At 42.9% G+C, this 21,017-nt stretch overlaps 1 protein-coding gene and 1 pseudogene across 4 annotated transcripts; one reads left to right on the plus strand and one right to left on the minus strand.

The window, feature by feature from the left end:
* The window catches only part of LOC133824991 (uncharacterized), a 32,859-nt pseudogene extending 17,663 nt beyond the window's left edge, over window positions 1-15,196 (plus strand).
* Window positions 15,197-15,350: 154 nt separating this feature from the next.
* Window positions 15,351-20,090, minus strand: LOC133823088 (protein IQ-DOMAIN 29). Of its 4 annotated transcripts, none has more exons than XM_062255681.1 (8): window positions 19,987-20,090; window positions 19,499-19,610; window positions 19,256-19,360; window positions 18,556-18,846; window positions 18,015-18,158; window positions 17,555-17,635; window positions 16,431-17,460; window positions 15,351-15,679 (listed from the first exon to the last, which is right to left on the minus strand). In XM_062255681.1, the coding sequence occupies exons 3-8, from the start codon at window positions 19,343-19,345 to the stop codon at window positions 15,648-15,650; spliced, it is 1,668 nt and encodes a 555-aa protein (XP_062111665.1). In that variant the 5' UTR covers window positions 19,346-19,360; window positions 19,499-19,610; window positions 19,987-20,090; the 3' UTR covers window positions 15,351-15,647. The 4 variants fall into 4 exon arrangements, with proteins under 4 accessions (XP_062111665.1, XP_062111664.1, XP_062111663.1 ...); XM_062255680.1 differs by having other exon boundaries at window positions 19,969-20,079; XM_062255679.1 differs by lacking the exon at window positions 19,987-20,090 and adding an exon at window positions 19,830-19,962.
* Window positions 20,091-21,017: the final 927 nt, after the last annotated feature.

The following is a 21,017-nucleotide window of genomic DNA, read 5'->3' on the forward strand; positions in this document are numbered from 1 at the left end:
CATCCAGTCTCTTCTTAAGGCTCGCCTTTAGTGTCTTATTGACGGCCTCGACCTGTCCATTCTCCTGGGGATAGGCCACGGAGGAGAAGCTTTTTATAATGCCATATTTCTCACAGAATTCGGTGAAGAGGTCGCTGTCAAACTGCGTTCCATTGTCTGATACGATCTTTTTTGGCTGCCCGAACCGACAGATAATGCTTTTGACCACGAAGTCGAGGACTCTCTTGGAAATGATTGTTGCCAAGGGTTCTGCCTCAGCCCACTTGGTGAAGTAGTCGATAGCCACCACCGCGTAACGGACCCCTCCCTTTCCAGTAGGGAGGGCGCCAACCAGGTCGATTCCCCAGACCGCGAATGGCCACGGGGACGAGATCATCTTCAGCTCGACTGGGGGGGCTCGAGCAACTGTGGCGAATCGCTGGCACTTGTCACATTTCTTGACGTAAGAGATCGACTCCTTTGACAGAGTGGGCCAGTAATATCCTTGCCTTAAGACCTTCAGGGCCAAGCTTTGCCCCCCAATGTGATCTCCGCAAAAACCCTCGTGCACTTCTTGCAAAATGGTCTTTGCTTCACCTGGCAGAACACATCGCAGGAGAGGCAAGGAGTGCCCACGCCGGTATAATAGGCCATCTACCACCGTATATCTTGGAGCTTGGTAAAGTACCCGCCTTGCGTCATTACGCTCTTCCGGTAACTTTCCTTCGGTGAGATATTCGAGGATGGGGGTCATCCAGGTCGGTCTGGCGTCGATCATCTTGACCTCCGCCTCGACTTCTATGCTTGGTTTTTCCAAGAACTTTACCGGTACTAACCCCAGTGCCTCCGTCTCCCCGGAGGTAGCGAGCTTGGCGAGGGCGTCTGCGTTGGCATTCTGCTCCCGAGGTATCTGCTCGACTAAGCCCCGTTCGAATGCGGACAGCTCGACTTTTACCTTGGCCAGGTAAGCAGCCATCTTGGTTCCCCGTGCTTGATATTCACCTAGCACCTGGTTTACCACAAGCTGGGAATCGCTGAAGCACTGAACGGAGCTGGCCTTCAGCTCCTGGGCCACCCTTAGCCCGGCCAGTAGAGCTTCGTATTCAGCCTCATTGTTGGAAGCTTTGAATTCGAATCTCAACACTGAGTGGAATCTATGTCCTTCTGGGGATATCAAAATGATTCCAGCCCCAGAGCCGTTCTCATTAGATGAGCCATCTACAAAGATCTTCCATGACGCCTGGGCCGAGGTGACCTAGGGTGAATCTTCCACAGGATCTTCTCAGAATCCTGTGCATTCTGCCACAAAATCAGCCAGGGCCTGGCTTTTTATTGCAGTTCGCGACGTGTATAAAATCTCGAACTGGCTAAGCTCAATAGCCCATTTCAACAGACGTCCCGATGCTTCAGGTTTTTGCAAAACTTGCCTTAAAGGTTGATCGATGATGACGTGTATTGAGTGGGATTGGAAATATGGCCTGAGCTTTCGGGAGGCCGTGATGAGACAGAACGCCATCTTTTCCATCAACGGATATCGGGACTCAGCTCCGAGAAGCCTCTTGCTGATGTAATAGACTGGTTTTTGAACCCGGTCCTCTTCTCGGACCAATACGGCACTAGCTGCATCTTCTGTGACAGCTAGGTAAAGGAAAAGAGGCTCTCCTGCCGTTGGTTTGGACAATACGGGCGGCTCGGCTATATGTGCTTTCAGGTCAAGAAAGACATGTTCGCACTCCTCTGTCCATTCGAACTTCTTATTCCCCCGGAGTAGGTTGTAGAATGGCAGGCACTTGTCGGTGGATTTAGAAATAAACCGATTAAGGCTGGCACCCTTCCTATCAGGCCTTGAACGTCCTTTCGCGACTGAGGTGAGGGCAGCTCGAGCAACGACCTGATCTTATCGGGGTTCGTCTCGATTCCTCTAGTGTTGACAATGAAACCCAGGAATTTTCCAGATGCGACCTCGAAAGTGCACTTCTGCGGGTTAAGCCTCATGTCGTACTCTCTTAGTATCTTGAAGCATTCCTCCAGGTCAGAAACATGGTTATTGGCAGTTTTTGACTTGACCAGCATGTCGTCAACGTACACTTCCATGTTCTTCCCGATCTGGTTCGAAAACATCCTATTCATCAATCTCTGGTATGTAGCACCGGCGTTCTTTAGCCCGAACGGCATGACCTTGTAACAATAGACGTTAGTTGGGGTCATGAAGCTAGTGTGCTCCTGGTCCGTTGGATTCATGGCGATCTGATTATAGCCCGAATACACATCCATAAAGGACATTAGCTCGTGCCCCGCCGTGGCGTCTACCAATTGGTCGATCCTTGGCAAGGGAAAACAGTCTTTGGGGCAAGCTTTGTTCAGATCGGAGAAGTCGATGCAGGTCCGCCATTTCCCGTTGGGCTTTGGGACCAACACAGGATTGGCGACCCAGATCGGGAACTTAGCTTCGCGGATAAAGCCGCACTTTTTGAGCCGGGCTACTTCCTCTTCCAGGGCTTATGCTCGAGTTGTTCCCAGGCGCCTCTGTTTCTGGGACTTCGCAGGCATGCTCTTATCCAAATGAAGGGTGTGCATGATGACGCTTGGACTGATTCCCACAATGTCCTCATGTGACCATGCGAACACATCCAGGTTCTCTTGTAGGAACTTGATCAGCTCCGCCTTCCTCTTGCCACAGAGGTTTTTCCCGAGCTTAACCATCCGTGTGGGATTCTGTGAATCGATATTTACCTCCTCGAGCTCTTCGATAGCTTGGAGCTTGGACTTATCCTCGCCTACTCTGGGGTCAATATCATCACTCAGGACGATATTTTCCCCTTCGGCGTTCTGAGGTTTTTCAATCTCAGGATAAGGCAAAGGTTCCTGAGATTCCTCTTCTCCACCTTGGACGGTCATCGTTAACTGCCCGGGTTTTAATTTTCCCTTCATGGAAATGCTGTAGCATTCTCTAGCAGCAAGTTGATTGCCACGGACCGTGCATATCCCCGTGGAAGATGGGAATTTCAGCGCGAGGTGGCGGATGGAGGTAATGGCTTCAAAAGCTATAAGTGTAGGTCGACCCAGAATGGCATTGTACGCGGTGGGACAGTCGATGACCACGAACTCGAGGAGTTTTGAGACTGTCTGAGGTCCCTCTCCCAAGGTGATCACCAGCTCGATCGTCCCTATTGCCACCGATCCTTCTCCAGAGAAACCATAAAGCATCATGGAGGTTGCTTTCAGCTCAGTGACAAACAAACCCATCTTCTCCAGCGTGGACCAGAATAGAAGGTTTACCGAGCTCCCATTATCGACCAGCACTCTCCTAACCCTCCGATTAGCGAGCTGCACTGCTACGACCAGAGGGTCGTTATGAGGGAAATGGACGTGGCTGGCATCTTCTTCAGTAAATATGATTGGTTGCCTCTCCAATCGTTGCTGTTTTGGTAGATGCTGCTCGGGGAAGAACTCCACTCCGTTATGAGCCTTAAGTTCGTTGACGTACCTCTTTTGGGCACCTCGGCTCGTGCCAGCCAAATGAGGACCTCCAGAGATCGTGGAGGTCTCTCCTTCTATCACGGGAGGAGGGACGTCCTGATCTATCCGAGACCCGGGCTGACTGACCCGGACTTCTGTAGCTGGTCGGCTTGCGGGAACCCTGTTCCGCGCATACTGAGCCAGGGGCCAGCTCGGATGAGAGTCTCGATCTCATCCTTCAGGTGTCTACAGTCATCGGTATTGTGGCCAACGTCGTTGTGGAACTGGAAAAACTTGGAAGGGTCTTGCTTTCCCTTCTGGTGCTTTAACGGCTCCGGCTTCTTCCAGGGGAGGCGAGCAGAGTTTGCTAGGAAGATGTTCTCCCTAGAGTGGGTGAGCTCCGTATAAGTCGCGTGGACCGACTTAAATTTTTCTGCGGACTTATTCTTCTTTGGGTCGTGCTGGTTGCCTTCGCTGCTCCCCTTTCTCTTGCCTTCACCAAACTGGTTATTCTGTGTAACGGTCTGGGTCGCTGTCACGACTTCCGTCCCCACTCCAGCGGGCTGCTCGGGGACCTGGCTGGTTCCTGCAACTGAGGCCTGCGCCTCCTCCAGGTTGATCCACCCCTGGGCCCTATTTAGGAATTCGTTTACGGAGCTGAATCCCTTCCTTTGTATCTCATTCCAGAGTCCCCCTCCGACGAGGATTTCAGTCCTCAAAGCCATTAGCTTAGAGCTGTCATCTGCGTCTCTGGCCCGAGTAGCGACGTTCGCGAATCTGCTCAGGTAAGCCTTCAGAGGCTCGTCGGGTTGCTGCCGTACGTTTGCTAGGGTGTCAGCCTTGACACGGGTAGCCTGGGAAGCTCGGAATGCTCTCTTGAAGTCAGTAGAGAAAGTTTTCCATGAGCTGATTGACTGTTTTTTACTCTGTTTGAACCACTGTCTGGCCGGCCCAGTCAAAGTGGAGGGAAATATTAAACATCTCAGCTCGGGGCCGATGTTGTGGGCCATCATCAAGGTATTGAACATACCCAGATGATCTGACGGATCTCTGTCTCCGTTGAATTTGGACAAGTGCGGCATACGGAAACCAGGCGGATATGCCGTTGCTGCTATGCTGGGGGCGAAGAGCTTAAGTTTGTCCCCTGAATCATATTCGTCTTTTTCTTTCTCTGACAGGAGCTTCCTCATTAGCTCCTCCATCTGAGCCAGGCGCTCAAGGGTTTTGTCCTAATTTCCTTGGTTGTTCTAGGGCTGTTCAACAACTCCGGATCCATTGTACACGTTTGGCGGGTTATTGTCCCTCCTATCTTGAGATAGGTTATATGGGACATTCCCGCTATCGCGTACCTCGGACAGGTCTTCCCTTGGGTGAGCACGGCTGCTGTTTCCCGCCAGGTCTCTTCTTTGGGAGTTTAGACGATATCGGAGGTCGTCCCTTGGGGCGTCTTGAGGACTTTGCGCCGAGCTCAAGTGTTGGCGCAGGTCTCCGCCAGAAAGGTCACTTTGACGGCTTCCGGTCCAATAGCTCCCATTTGAGAAGCTCGGAACCCGCCTCTGGCGAGGAGGATTTGGGACTTCTCTGGGCGCCCTGCTACGATGGGAAGGCCCTGCGGAAGGTGGATTTCTCCTACTACTCCCATAAGATGGAATATCTCAGACCAGTCGAGGAGGAGACGGGTATCTTATCGGTGAAGGAGGATGCTTGACCGGGGATGCAATCCTAGTCCCGTCAGGGCGGATTAGGTTAGGTAGGGGCCGCTCCGCTCTACCCTCTGCCGGGTCCTGTGCTCGGCGGTCTGAGCGAGGCGCCGGACGGTTGGTCGGGGCAGGCTGTCGCTGTGAGCCCTCCCCGGATCTCCTTCGAGAATTCCCCCGAGCCCTCCTGGGCGCACTCGAGGGTGGAAGTGAGCTGGGAGTTGAGGTCCGGACCGATCGGCTATACTATTGCTCGGCCCTAGGTGGTTCCTCAAAAGTGGTCTCCCGGTGGTGCGATGTGGGAGTAGAGTTTGATGTCGGGGGTCTGCCCGACTGGCTAGGCCTGGACCAATTACCCCAGCGGGACTTATGAGTCTCGCCTTGCCTCTTTTCGACGTTAGTGTCGGTTGTAAGAGGGGGTAGTCGGGCCAACAACTCTCGAATCTGCTGGTTAGCTATCGCCAGCTGACTCCTCATCTGTGCATTCTCCATTTCTACCGCCGTGTAAAAATCTGGGTTCGGATTAGGTGGGCGGGGTGCTGAACTTCCAGTGTCATCCTGGCCTATTGGCTGCTTACCCGGCCGCTGTTGAACCTCAGGGTTCTGATCATCGGAAATGGCGGCATGACGGGCCTCCTGCCCATCATGTTGGTCCGCCTCGTTACCATGTCTTGAGCGAGTGACCACCATGGTTGGGTATTTGCGATAGCACCAATCTAACAAGCTCTCAATGAAAGCACCAAACTATTGATGCGGTTCTTCGCCAACAGGTAATTAATAGAATAAGAGAATGAGATTAGTGCTAAGTAATGAACCGTAACAGATGAATGATCTTGAAATAAAATGGTGATACGAATACTATTTTAGGTGGTTCAAAGGTTAAAATCCTTCTACTCCACCAGCCAATATTATTGCTAGTTTTCTGGTATTCTTTACAAAGTATTTCTTTACACAATAGAATCCAACCCTTGACAACTCCCAGGGTCTCCATATTTATAGGAGAGGGCACTTGGGGGTTGGCAAGGGGGGCCATCCCGTGACCTTCTTACCCATCATGTCACTTCTGTGACATTCATGATTTATTCCTAAAACCTGACAAATGAAGTGTGGTATAATCAATAGGTAAGGGGGATAATGAGCCGCACGGCCTAACCCAGTCATGGGTGCCTGAACACGCACGTTTAGGCTGCGTGTCCGAGAATTCAGGGATATATCAGACACGTGATGTCTGATATATGCACGTTTATATTGTGTGGTTGAGTTTATAAGGGGTCACAGCTGCCAACTCAAGCTCGTACCTCGAACTGGAGGTCTTCTTAGCCCGCGGTGTCCATACTTCTGACCTGATCCCTTAGTAACCTTAGTAAGTCTTTGGTTACCTCGAGCTAAAGAGCTGGGAGCTAGTAACAACAGCTCTGGGTATGTGTCATCCATGTGGCTGATAAATAATTATGCCATATCTCAGCTCGCTAATAACCCGTGGAGAATTAGGGCGTACATTGACAAAGAAAAGATCTATATAATAATAAAAAAATAGCTTGAATTTTTTGTTCTGGTTATCATAATTTAGTGTTCTAATGTTATTAAACACCATGTGTGATTAAATTATGTGTACTTTTTATATTGATTTATTTCATATTAAATTAAAAACCTTTCAATATTAGATATTATTATCCAAACAAAAATGAAAGTAATTTCTAAGTTGGCTTTCATACTATTTAAAAAAAAATAATTGGCTTCCAAAATATTTATATATTTAATGAGTATATAACATTAGCAATATATCAATATTGAAATTGTTAAGTCCAATAAAATTAACAAAGAAATAAGGTTAAAAATGTCTCACAAACTGTTAATGCTATGCATCAGTATAAGTATAAGTAAAAAAAAAAAACAAAAAGGCAAAAAAGAAAAAGAAAAAAAGGAAAAAAGAAGCACATTTCAATTTATTGTATTAAAATCAATAAATTATTTAAAAGTAGTAGAATGTACCAAAAAACTTAACCGGTTGCCAACATTTCTAAAAAATTTACCCTTAAACAAATTTTAGCCATAGGATTAAATTTTTTAACTTACCAATTCAATTCAATGGCTTCAAAAGAATAGAGGGATCACACACCTCAAAAATAGGTGAGGGATTAAATAATTGGCCTAATAAAATATATCAAATGTATGGATATTTTTTATGATTGGAGATGAATTTTGGCCTTTTTTTTGGTAAGTCAACCTTCAACAGATGCAAGGTTAGAGATGACCTATATATAGTATATAGGCCATATTATATTGGCCTAGCTAGCGTCATCAATGTGATTGGAGCATATTTTTTCCATGGATCGATCGGAAGTCTTTGTTATCAGTCTACGCACGTTAATTAACAAGTCCAGTCTCATCAGTTACTTAATTACAAACCGAACTTTATGCAGAACGACATATATACAGTACTACTCATTCTTGTACATTATAACGCTAAATGTTAGTCTAGCTAGTACATATATAAACAAAACTTAAGACCCAGAAATATTTTAACACCATCATCCTTGTCATGTATACTGTTATCCATAATACACTTGCTGTTGTAAGTTTCTACTTAATAAGTTTGTTGTAAGTTTCTACTTAATAAGTTTATATATGTTTAAACCTAATAACTAGTAGTAGAGCTAGCTTTTCTCACCATATATATATTACTTTGTTCTATTTGCAGTGGCTAAACCATGGAAGTGACGTAACAAACGATAGGTATGCCAATGGAGAGCGTCTGATCAACCCGATGACAGTATCAAAGCTGCGGTTGCGGTGGAAATTATTAGTGGGCAAAGACATAACAGCGACGCCTGCTGTTGCTGATGGAGTGGTGCATTTCCCATCATGGAACGGTGTTATCCCAACCCACATGGAAGGCCCAATAGTTTTAGACCCGAAGGATATGCAAGGGAAGATTAGAGGCTGGATAGAAAGAGCTAGCCGAGTGGGAGAACTGACCCAGGTTCCAGAGAAAGGAAGCTGCAACGTGAATGAAGAGAACCAACCGACCAGTGATGGCGAGAGAGTGCGGGCGCGTGGAGCACGAGTGCGTGTGCGACCCCGATGGCTCAAGGAGTTCGTTAGGCTGGAGCAATGCTAAGGGGAACGGCTGGGAGAATAATTTCTGTTATCTGTTATTACTATTTTTGTATTTCCTAAATTGTTGGGTATATAAGGACCCTTTGTAACAGAGTGGTTTTTGTTGAATGAATTTGCAATTGACTTGCTGGGAGATTGGCTTTGTCTCAAGAAGGCTCTTTGCCAACACTGGTGCTTTCCATTGATTCTTCGTCTCAAGCATAAAGAACAAAGAACTCGCCGCCATGATTCACGCTCTGGAGCTCAATTTCTAGAAACATTCGGAGGAAAAACTTGCCCGATTCAATGCTAAACTGGATGAATAGGTCACTCGACTCGATGACTGGGTCAATCAGCTACAATCGCCATTGGTGACACCGCAAGGAGGGAAAGGGAGCATGATGCACGATCTGCATTCTCCTGCTGGGAAGAATTCCGAGGTGTTGTCGGAAAACCGGGAAGTGAATCACATCCTCAAGATTATGAGAGTGAAGGTTCCTCGGTTCGAAGGAACAAATGTGGAAGACTGGGTTTACAAAATTAATAAGTTTTTTGATCTGCACGGGGTTTCTCTAGACATCCGATTATCCATGATAGCTTTTCACCTTGATGGACCTCCATCCACCTAGTTTCAATGGATGGAAAAAGGGGGTGGGTTCTCGGACTGGGAGTCTTTTATTCGGGCCTTACGTCTGCGTTTTGGAGTCTACATTTATGAGGATCCGCTGGGGAGGATCGCTAAACTGACTCAGACCGGGCGTGTGTCGGCTTCCCGAGCTGAATTTGAAGAATTAATGACTCGTATCTCAGGTGTGTCGGAGCAATTTTTCTTGAATTTTTTTGTTTGGGGCTTGGAAAATGAGATCAGAAGAGAGATGTTGCTGGCCAAACCAGTGGATTTAGCTGATGCCATGGCCAAGGCTCAACTGTTTGAAGATAGGCACGATGATCTGCTAGGTCGTGTGCGGGGTGAGGGGGCTCGCTCGGGATGGTCTTCGCGGTCTCCAAACGCAGGATCGACTTCTAGTGCATCCAATACCAATGTAATAGTAGCTGCCAAATTTCAAAATCCAAGTCCCTCGGCTTTACCAGTGAAACGTTTGTCACCTGCTGAGCTCAAGGAGAAAAGGGATAGAGGACTGTGTTTCACTTGCGATGAGAAATACAGTTTTGGGCATAAATGTAAGAATCGTGTTCTCATTCTTTGTGCCCAAGGAGATGAGGAGGAAGATGACGAGGCGACACTCACTAAACAAGGGGAAATCCACGACTTAGAGGATGGGCTGACAGAGGAGGTGAGTTTGAATTCCTTGTCTAATTCGACCAATCCGAGGATATTTAGAATCGTTGCTCAACATGGATTCGAGACTCTGGAAGTTTTAATTGACACTGGCAGCAATAACAACTTTATTCAAGAGGCATTAGCAGCTCGTTTGGGGTTGGCTTGTGAAGAGACTAAATGGTTCAAAGTTTACATGGGGAATGGCAACTTTCTTTGGTGTTCCCAACTATGTAAAGAGGTGGAATTAATACTGCAGGGGCATAAGTTTTTGGTTGATTTGTATGTCTTGCCGATATGGGGTCTTGACGTGGTCTTGGGGATGCAGTGGCTTTAGACTTTGGGACCTTGCATCCATGATCATAAGGCGTTGACGATGGAATTTAAATGGTAGGGTAATGTGGTCAAACTCGTCGGGTCCTCAAATGCAGAAAATCATCAATTTTCCTCGGCTCAGTTATGGACTATGTGTAGAGAGGGTGATATAAAAGATGTCTTTATGTTGGCCACGGTTTCACAGACAGAGCCAGGGGTTATTGTAGAGGTCGCTGAATTGGAAAAACAATTACCATTGGAGGGACAAGGCATTCTGTTAGAATTTCAGGATGTGTTCGCTGAACCAACACAACTACCACCGCATCGCCAGACCGATCACCGCATTTTCTTGCAACCGGGTTCGAAACCAGTCAACGTACGACCATATCGTTATCCTTATTTTCAGGAGGATATTATTGAACAGTTAGTTCGAGAGATGGAGCATTATGGGTTTGTTCAACCAAGTAATAGTCCTTATTCTTCACCGGTCCTGTTAGTAAAGAAAAAAGACGGGTCGTGGCGTTTTTGTATTGATTATCGCGCATTGAATGACATTACCATCAAGGACCGATTTCTCATACCGACCATAGATGAGTTATTGGACGAGTTGGGCGGAGCGACAGTATTTTCTAAGTTGGATCTTCGGGCGGGGTATCATCAAATCCGAATGGATTCCCGAGACATTCACAAAACAGCGTTTCGCACTCACGAAGGCCACTACAAATTTCGCGTAATGCCATTCAGGCTTAGTAATGCTCCTTCAACATTTCAAGCCACTATGAATCAAGTATTCAAGCCACTACTGCGCAACTGTGTCATTGTTTTCTTTGACGATATTTTGATTTACAGTAAAACTGGGAAGGACCATAGCCGCCACTTGCGACTTGTGTTAAAGCGGCTTCGGGATCACTGTTTTTATGCGAAAGGCAGCAAGTGCAAATTCTTTCAGACAACCATAGATTACTTGGGGCACTTAGTCTCGGCACAAGGGGTTCAGGCAGACCCTTCCAATGTCGCTGCAATGGTCGAATGGCCTCAACCTCGTACTATTAAGCATCTGCGAGGATTCTTGGGTTTGACTGGCTACTATCGGAGATTCGTGGCCCACTATGCCACCATAGCAGCCCCTCTTACGGAACTCTTGAAGAAAGACAACTTTGTTTGAACCGAACAAGCCAAGGCAGCTTTCCTTCAGCTCAAACATGCTATGACCGAGACCCCAGTTCTCCTTTTACCAGATTTCTCTAAGCTGTTTGTAATTGAATCAGATGCGTCAAATGTGGGCATCGGGGCAGTTCTCATGCAAGAGGGTCATCCTATTGCTTTTTCAGCAAGAAACTTGGACCCAAGTTTGTGGGTACTTTGGCATATCTAAGAGAGTTAAGGGCAATTGTGGAGGCAGTTACCAAATGGCGACAATATCTGTTGGGACGCCACTTTGTTATTCGCACTAACCACCGGAGTTTGAAAGAGTTACTTACTCAAGTAATTCAAACACCGGAACAGCAGCATTTTTCTGAGAAAGCTAATTGGTTTTAGTTTTTCAATAGAATATAAGGCTGGAAAAGCTAATTTAGCGGCAGATGCACTATCTCGGCAACATGAGGGGTCGTTATCTTTTTTTACTGCTGCTATTTCTTCTGCATGTTTTGATTTTTTGGAAGAGTTACGAAGGGAAAATACAACCTGCCCAGAACTGAGGCGCATTCATACTCAGTTGGCCGAACATTAGAAGGGTCGGATTATGCGGTGCGGGGCGGTTTATTGTATTACAGATAGCGTATTTGAGTAAGCACTCATTCGAACTTCAAGCAGCGACTTCTTAAGGAGTTCCATGAGACTCCTATGGATGGACACGCGAGGTCGGAACGCACGTTCCTACGGTTAAGTGCGAATTTTTTTTGGCCAGGTATGAAATCTGAAGTTCGAAAGTTTGTGCAGTTATGTGTCATCTGTCAAATAGTGAAATACTCACCCGCTGCCCCCTACGGATTGCTACAACCATTGGAGCTTCCGGAACGTGTTTGGGAGGACTTAGCCATGGATTTTATCGTGGGGTTACCGAACTCTTGTGGAGTCACTAACATCTTGGTGGTAGTAGATCGCTTCACCAAATATGCTCATTTTGGGGCCTTACCGAATCACTATTCAGCTACCAAGGTCGCGGAACTCTTTTCTCATATGGTGATACGTTTACATGGTATGCCAAGGTCTATCGTTTCGGATCGAGACCCAATATTCACTAGTGCATTCTGGAAAAAATTATTCGAGTTAATGGGTACTAAGCTGAAGATGAGCTCTTCGTACCATCCCCAAACAGATGGCCAAACAGAAGTCACTAACCGCTATCTGGAACAATATCTCAGGGCCTTTACAGCGGACAATCCTAAACAGTGGAGTAAGTTTCTTTCGTGGGCGGAATACCACTACAATACCAGCCAGCACTCTGCTATTGGTATGACCCCTTTTCAGGCAGTTTATGGAAGAGCTCCCCCAACTATCCCTGCACACACTCGAGGTACCACCACCATTCAAGTTGTAGAAGATGACTTGCTCACTCGTGATGCCATTCTGTAGCAACTGAAGAAAAATCTGCTCCAAGCTCAACACCGTATGAGACAACAAGCTAATAAAAAACGCAGAGACATTGAGTTCAAGGTTGGTGAGTTGGTGTTAGTTAAGTTACAGCCATATAGACAAGCAACCGTGGCTAAGCGCCTTAACTATAAACTATGTAGAAGGTACTTTGTCCGTTTCCAATCAAAGCTCGGGTTGGGGCCGTGGCTTACACCCTCGAATTACCAGCAGGAAGTCGCATTCATCCGACCTTCCATGTTTCCCTGCTCAAACCATTTTATGGTAGCTCTCCACCGGCTTGCTATCCACTGCCCGAGCTCACCGTCAATAACAAACCGGTCATGGTTCCCCAGGCCATCTTAGCTACGCGATTCATTCAGGGCACACCACAAGTGTTGGTCCAGTGATCCTTGAGTGCGCCGGAAGACGCAACTTGGGAAGATTTTCCAGAATTCTGCCGAATTTATGATCTTACCAACCTTGCGGACAAGGTTGTTTTCGAGCAGGGGAGTGGTGTTAGCCCAACCCACATGGAAGGCCCAATAGTTTTAGACCCAAAGGTTATGCAAGGGAAGATTAGAGGCTGGATAGAAAGAGCTAGCCGAGTGGGAGAACCGACCCAGGTTCCAGAGAAAGGAAGCTGCAACGTGAATGAAGAGAACCAACCGACCAGTGATGGCGAGAGAGTGCGAGCGCGTGGACCACGAGTGCGTGTGCAACCCCGATGGCTCAAGGAGTTCGTTAGGCTGGAGAAATGCTGAGGGGAACGGCTAGGAGAATAATTTCTGTTATCTGTTATTACTATTTTTGTATTTCCTAAACTGCTGGGTATATATGGACCCTTTGTAACAGAGTGATTTTTGTTGAATGAATTTGCAATTGACTTGCTGGGAGATTGGCCTTGTCTCGAAGAAGGCTCTTTACCAACAAACGGGTATTTATATGCAGTGAATGCCTTCAATGGTTGTTTGGTATGGAAACAGAGTCTTAATGAACTTACTTGACTAAACGGCACTGGAATCGTCGTCAATGTCACTGTGTCAAGAACAACCCCTGCAATTTCTGGTGGCCTCTTGATTGTTGGAATTTATGGGCCTACAATGTAATTGCTGTGTCTAGATACAACGGGAAACTTGTGTGGTCAACTCTTCTTGATACCAGACCTCGATCCCAAATTACTACATCTGGAACTGTTTTCTCAGGGTTAGTATTATTAGTAACTAGTAACAAGTAGTACATCCTGCTCCTACTATATTCTTCTCTTCCTCTTTCATTTCTTTTTTTCTTTTGTCTTTTCCCTCTTTGATTCATTTTTATTGTCCTTTCTAAATGTGAATAATTATTTCTACTTTGTATTTTGTTTATCGTTTATCAAGTTGGTCTAGTTCCCAACTTTGTAGCCAAGGGGCATGTGGGGCATAAAAAATATATATTTACGTGTGAATTTATAATTTTCATTATTTGAACTCCCACAAAAATTATCATCTTTCAATAATTTATCTATTATAATTTTTATTTTGCACTCAATTTTGCTTCTATTTTGATCTTAATATAAATGTCTATTTATTATCTTTCTTTTTTTTAGGGAATTCAAAGAAACCTTTTAGTTTAGTTTTAAATATTTTTTTTCTTTATATATAAGAAGCAAAGATACAGGAATTAAACATGTTTTGGTAGTAAGATATATGAAAACAAGTCCTGTCTTTCCTATTCTCTTTTTCACTGATCTGATGGATCAATAACGTTTCAAGTCTTCTTCAGGGAATTCTACGTAGGGGTTTCATCACTGGAAGTAGGATTACCAGCTGAACAATGCTGCACTTTTAGAGGCAGTATGGTAAAGCTAGACGTGAGAAGCGGCACCATTCTATGGCGAACTTATACTATCCCAGACAACGGTGGTAAATGAGGAGGTTATGCTGGAGCTGCAATATGGGGAAGCAGCCCCGCTATGATGTGAGAAGAAGACATGTTTACGTTGGAACCGGGCAGCTCTACATGGCTCCGCTAGAGGTCCTCAAGTGTCAAAATGAACAAAACCAGCAACCAGTAAAACCAACTCATCCTGATCAGTGCATTGGTCCAGATATTCATTTCAATTCCATACTGGCTTTTGATATAAATTCAGGGAGGATTGTTTGGTCCCGCCAACTGGGAGGCTATGATGTGTTTTGCCTAGTGTGTGTGGTTCCCAACAACCCTGATTGTCCTCCTGGTCCTAACCTGGATGCAGATTTCGGAGAAGCACCAATGCTACTCACCATATACCCGAATGGTACCCGACGAGATGTGGCAGTGGCTGTTCAGAAAAACGGGTTTGCCTGGGCTTTGGACCGTGAGATGGAAGTATGGGTTGCCGCTACAGATGGAAGTAGGGTGTATACAAACATAGTCAATAGCGAGAAGAAGAGCTTTGTTCTCGCCCCAACCAACCAAACAACAAACTCAGGTGGATGGGTGGCTCTAGATGCAAATTCTGGGAAGATTGTGTGGTCAACAGCTGACCCGAGCAATGATACTGCCCATGGACCGGTTACCATAGTTAACAGCGTTCTTTTTGCTGGGTCTGTAGCTCCTAAAGGTCCAGTCTACGCCATAGATTCCAAAACTGGGAGGATTTTGTGGTCAACTAATACAGATGCCACTGTTTATGGGGATGTCTCGGCAAGCTATGGATGCATTTACACTGGACATGGATATTCTGTAAGCCTAGCAAAATTCCATCCTACTTGGACTTCTGGAACTTTATTTGCTTTCTGCGTTCTATGTTGGAGGAGATACTGACAAAAGGCTAAATAAAATAGCTATATGGAATAAAGTAAATAACTCGTGTCAATAGACATTCATAATCGATTACCTCTGGCGTGTTTTAAATCTTGTCCTATTGTATTACTCCACCCAAGGATAACAAAATCCAAGCATCAAATACTAATAATATCACAAGCTAGTAAAAGAATAAAGCCTTCTCAGCTCTCAGATTTGTGCAAACATAACATTTTGATGACCAACGAAAATTATACAGCTCAAGCCTTAAAGATGTCTGTCCAAACACTAACCTATGAGTGTTACCTACCTAAACAAACAAAAGCCAAGAAAATAAGAAAACGAGTTGGACATGCCGAAAGCAGGTTACTGCCACTTAACCAATTTTCATGTAAACAAACGACAACATTATGAAAAACTTGCTGAGTTAGTTAAAATTTTCCCAACTCCAGATGTCTTTCCATGTATCCGGTGGAAAATCACCTTCTCCACTCAGCTTGAATCAGCTTATCTGAAAATTGGCAATAAATACAGTATGGGCCATCAGAGATGAGAAATTGTATTCAATAAAAAAAATAATAATATATTTACTCAACCTATAAGTAGGCTTCACTCGGAAAAAAAAATGAAGATGAAAAAACACCTTATAAAAATTCACAGCAGATCTTCATTGTCAATCTTTACAACACAAAGTATAGTTAATTTGAAAAGTAAGAAGTAAAAATGAAATTATATTTTTAAAGACACCTAAATGAAAAAATATTTTTAAAGACGCCTAACTTTTCCTTCAAAGTCAAGAATGAGACTTTCAGGAGTTCAACCAAACAAGTACAGAACATGAGAACAAGATCATAAAGCCAAAGAACATCTAAAACCTCACTTATACTCATTCTGAAAAATATCCATGATATATGAGCTCAAATAATACATACATACATTTTTCTGAACAAAAAATGTCATACATAATTATGTTTAGCTGGAGTGGTCATTAGGCGAAGCCACACCCATTATATTAAGTTTCAGATCTTTAGATTTTGTAGCCCAGCAGAGAAAGATAATTTACAAGGGAAGGATTGTAAACCACAGTCCCATGGACTCATCGTTTGATGGCACCATACTAATTCCTATGCAAGGAATTGCTGCTCTGATTAAAACTCAGGCACGGGAAGCAGAGACTGAGCTTAATCACATAAAGTTGTTAACAAAGCTGTGAAACCAGACAAATATGAAAAGGCATATGTGTTTTCAAGTTGAAAACTTACCACCATCTCTAGAAGATGACAAAGATCTGTCACCTCTGATCACTCCTTTGCCTGTTGCTTGAACAAGCTTGTGTGCTCTTGGGGAGAGAGAAGTCAGCATGCTATTGGTGGATGAAGACAAAGAATGCCGTCTCAATAAAGCATTTTTCTCAACCACATCCCGTGAAAGTCGTGGCGAACCTTGTCCTCTCAGCCTAGCTTTTGCAGATTCAGTTGGAGCCATATAGCTTGGCAGTTTTGGTGTGTCATGTACAACATTCTCTTGAGGGTCAAATTTTGCAGGCAAAGAAGCTCTTCTTTGACGTGTTTTCTGGCTATCATTGCATATGCAATCATCCTTGCAGCTTAACTGCTGATTTAGTTCTTGAATATCTTCAGTTTTACCAATAATCTCTATTGGCTGCAAACCAATGGAAGATTGGCAATGTAGCTTATCATCAGGATTATCAAATTTATGCAGTTCCAAGTCCCCAAATTCAGATTGGTTTGGTGCTGCCACCTCAATATCTTTCAACTTCTCAGCAGAATCACTAGCTCTAGCTTCCGGCTCTGAAATATCAGGAGCAGTAGAACCTAGGGGCTTTCTCATTCTGTGTTTTAGTTGTGCATTCTGAACCTCATATTGATCTGAACGCTCCTTTGTGGGATCAGGAGCTTTTCTTAAACTAAACTTAACTTTACAAGTCTCATTTTGTGAATGTTCTTGAACAGAATTTGAAGGGAGACTGGATACTTTCCTTGGGTTACGATTGCGCTTTTCAGAATCTGAAGCAGAACGTACTGATAAAATTTCAACTTTTGCACCAGATAGTCTACGTACACTTGTTTTTGACTTGTCTTGTTCAGTTTCTGTTGATCGGGAGCTCTCATGCTTCCTGTGTGATTTTGAGTCAGATTTTTTCTTTTGTTCTGAAAAGGGTTCCCAAAAACGGGACCTGGTCCAGCGTTCAAGCCATAGGGTTGCAGAGTTAGGTTCTCCAGAATCGTACTGTAGATGCAGGGGAACCGCAGTAGGCAATGAAGCAAGAAGCTGAAAGAAAAAGGAGAATAGAAATCACCATAACTCCCATTATACACATACGAACTAAAGCAATAATAAAGCCGGTGAATCTAAGAAATCTCACATTGGAAACAAATGGATTTTTGGACAGCCTTCTGACCTCATTAGATGCACCAACTATAATGGTATTTGAATATTTAGCACCCTGATAAGCCAATCCAAAATGTCGTAAGATACTAAGATGCACAACAAGGAGGCACTTCATGTTAACCATCATTAATCCAACAGCTAGAATTATAATTTTGTAGGAGACACACTTATATTAAGTATAATTCATCAAACATTTCAGCATGCCATACCCGATCATGTTCATCTTAACTCAATTATCACTTAATGTTCATATCCATTTGGAGAAAGTCAGTAGAACAGAAAATAAGACGGTAAGCAATTAAAACATTCACATTGGATCTGATGATAAAGTAAGAGAAAACAAGATACAGCTCAAAGAGGCCGTTCAAATTGTCTAACTGACATTGCACTATTTGCACCAGATGCATTCTCAAGCAGACATCAGAAATCCTAACCTTGTGGTGCCGAACTAGTGTCTGGAACTTAACAATTCCCTTCACACAGCATAAAGTGGATACAGCTTGCCTTCTAACCAAGTGGCCACGAACATGTGCTTGCAGCACTATGAGGCCCTTAAAAGATTGAAATTCCCGACGAGCCTTCAAAGCATCAAGGTAGCATAAGTAAAGTAGAGTACAAAGGAACAAAAATTTAACCAATTTAAAAAATTAAATTCAACAGAAATATGGTGTATGTAAAAGTAAATAATCTTAAGAGCCCCTCTCTTTTGGCAGATTCCTAATTAGATTTTTATTTTGGCAAGAAGCTGAAAAAGCAAATTTAACAATCCAATTAGTACTTCTAATCTAAAAGCTGATCTGATCTATTCACAATCCATCATAGAGCAGAAAATAATATTCAATAAGTTGATAGAAACAAATGAACTAGCAGGAAATAAGAAGAGAAGTACATTTGACGGGAAAGAAATTACTGCAATAAAGTGAAAGAAGAGAGAAAAGTTTGTAAATTTCACTAAGCAAAGTAGCAGAAAAATACCGCATAACCTCTAAAAGCAGCCTGCGCCTTTGTCGCAGCTTTCTCTAGCTTGATTTTCTCAGCATCTTCAGGAGACTCGGAACAAACGGTAGCTTCTGTAGAGCCATCTTCTTTTACATTCATTATGATTGCTTCATCATTTTGTAATTTGGCAGCAACTTCATTTTCTGAGCCCACTTCATTACCGGCAATAGTTCCAACCAGTGGAGATGATATAACTGGAGCAGCCACATTTACATCCGTGACAGACAACTTAGAAGACACCAACTGTTCCCCTTTATTTGAAGGTTTCTTTGCACAAGAATGATGAATACCAATCAGAAAGTCAAGATTTTTTCCTTAACAGCTAACACCCAGTAAGTCAACTCAAGGAAAGCCATATGTATGTTTACAATGCAAGTTTATAATTTTTTTTTCATATATGAGAATTAAAGCTCCAAAACTCAACCCAGCTCCAGATTTTGTTCTATTCTTTTAGGATCCAACCTATATGCAGTGACACACACACACTCATACACTCACACACACTCATACACTCACACTCACTCTTGTACCAAGTAATAGTGTAACGGTTTAAAGAAAATAAATTTCAAGTTTCAACTTACCAGTACCTATACTCATCTTCCACAATACACATATTTTAGAGTACCAAGTAATAGTGTAACGGTTTAAATAAAATATATTTCAAGTTTCAACTTACCAGTACCTCTCTTCCTTTTGAAAGATTAGACTTTGATGATTTCTTCCCAAGAAGCAAGTTCTTAAACCATTTTGCTGGAGTTTTCCCCATAGCATGAACCTAAAACTTAGTACCCCAAAGGGCAAATACCCAAAAATAAAATCAAATAACCTGCTTCCAATACAAAGTGGCCCCGTTACAAATTACAATAGATAAACAAAGCTTTATATACACATAAATAAGAAAATGAATCAACATATATACCTGTTTATGCGAAATAACGCAAAAGCAAAGTGTCCTTTTTCATAAATACGGAAATGCAGTCTCTGAAATGGATTCAAATTCAAAACCCAAGTAGCAACAGTTGTTCAAACATCTGATGACACAAAACCCATAACAGATTTCATCAAAATAAGAAACGGGTATGAGAAAAAATGAAGATTAAAGCAAAAGATCTGCTCTGCTAATAGAACCCAATGTGGACTAAGTTACAAATAAATAAACAATGAAGTTGAAAACTTGATCATAAGGAAAATGAAATGCACTAGATCCAAGCATGGACAAGCAAGAAATAGAAGAGTCGAGTTTCACGAACTTGCAGAATGGGGAATCAATAATCAAAGCCGGCCCGTAGTGGAGGTGTGGTAAAGAGACAAAAACATGTATATATTATAAATAAAGGAACAAAAATAACGCGGAGGAAAAACTAAAATGTTATAATTAAATAGAGATACCATCAACGAGGAACTCACTTTCTTTTTTTTTTTCTTTCTTTTTTTTTTATGGATTAAGCGGTGGTCTCCTACTGAAAGAAAACTGACTACAGTTAAAGCAACTGAAAAAATTTTGGTAAAAAAGGGAATCTTTGTATTTATTGATTCAAACTCGAACTTTTAATATGTATTTATATTTAGCCATGGAAAAACTAATCAATTTCGATGTACAAGTCAATACGACGTCGCTTGAAGAGAAGTAGAACTATGTAGATATATCACTAAACTTTCTATCAGTATTTGTCTTTCTCACCCTTTTGCGGGCCCCATTCGGTGGGGTAGGTGTTGGCCCAAGTGTCCCCAAAACCAGATTTCTTCTGGGCCTTTAAGGTTTCGTTTTCCGATTTCCCATTTCGGCGTAAAAAAATTAAGGGAAATTAACACATATACGGCAAATTGGAAAAAAATTCTAAAAATATGGTATTTTAAACTAATTACAAAATTAAAACTTGTGCCTACCTAGTTATCCATATTACTCATCCCATTACATGTTAAATATCACACTCCAAATTTGTATCAAACCATTATAAATATTATCCTGAACAACATATATATATATATATTAACACCTTTAAATTAATTTTGAATTACTTATTTGTACACTTGCAAAATTGTAATTAAAGTTTACACTTGATAAAATCAAATTGTTGTTGAAAGGTCATAATCAGAAAATTATTTAAAAATATAGGTTGTGTTTGGTAACACTTAAAAAATAGCTATTTTATATAATTAATTAAAAATTTGACAATTAAACATAAAATGTGTTTGGTAACTTTATTTTTATTTATTATTTTTTTGAATTTTAATCAAAATTTATTAAATTTTGAAAATAGAATTTTTTGACTTTCAAAATTTTTTTAAACCGTTTTCGACTTTTACTTATTTTGTCTTCTTTTTTTCAAATCAACACCTCATATTGTTAAATAAAAAAATAAAAATAAAAGTTATCAAACGCGTTTATTATTTTTTGTTTTTAAAAACAAAAACAAAAATAGTTACCAAACATATTT

Source organism: Humulus lupulus, chromosome 3, assembly GCF_963169125.1.
Source record: "Humulus lupulus chromosome 3, drHumLupu1.1, whole genome shotgun sequence".
Classification (NCBI taxonomy): Eukaryota; Viridiplantae; Streptophyta; class Magnoliopsida; order Rosales; family Cannabaceae; genus Humulus; species Humulus lupulus.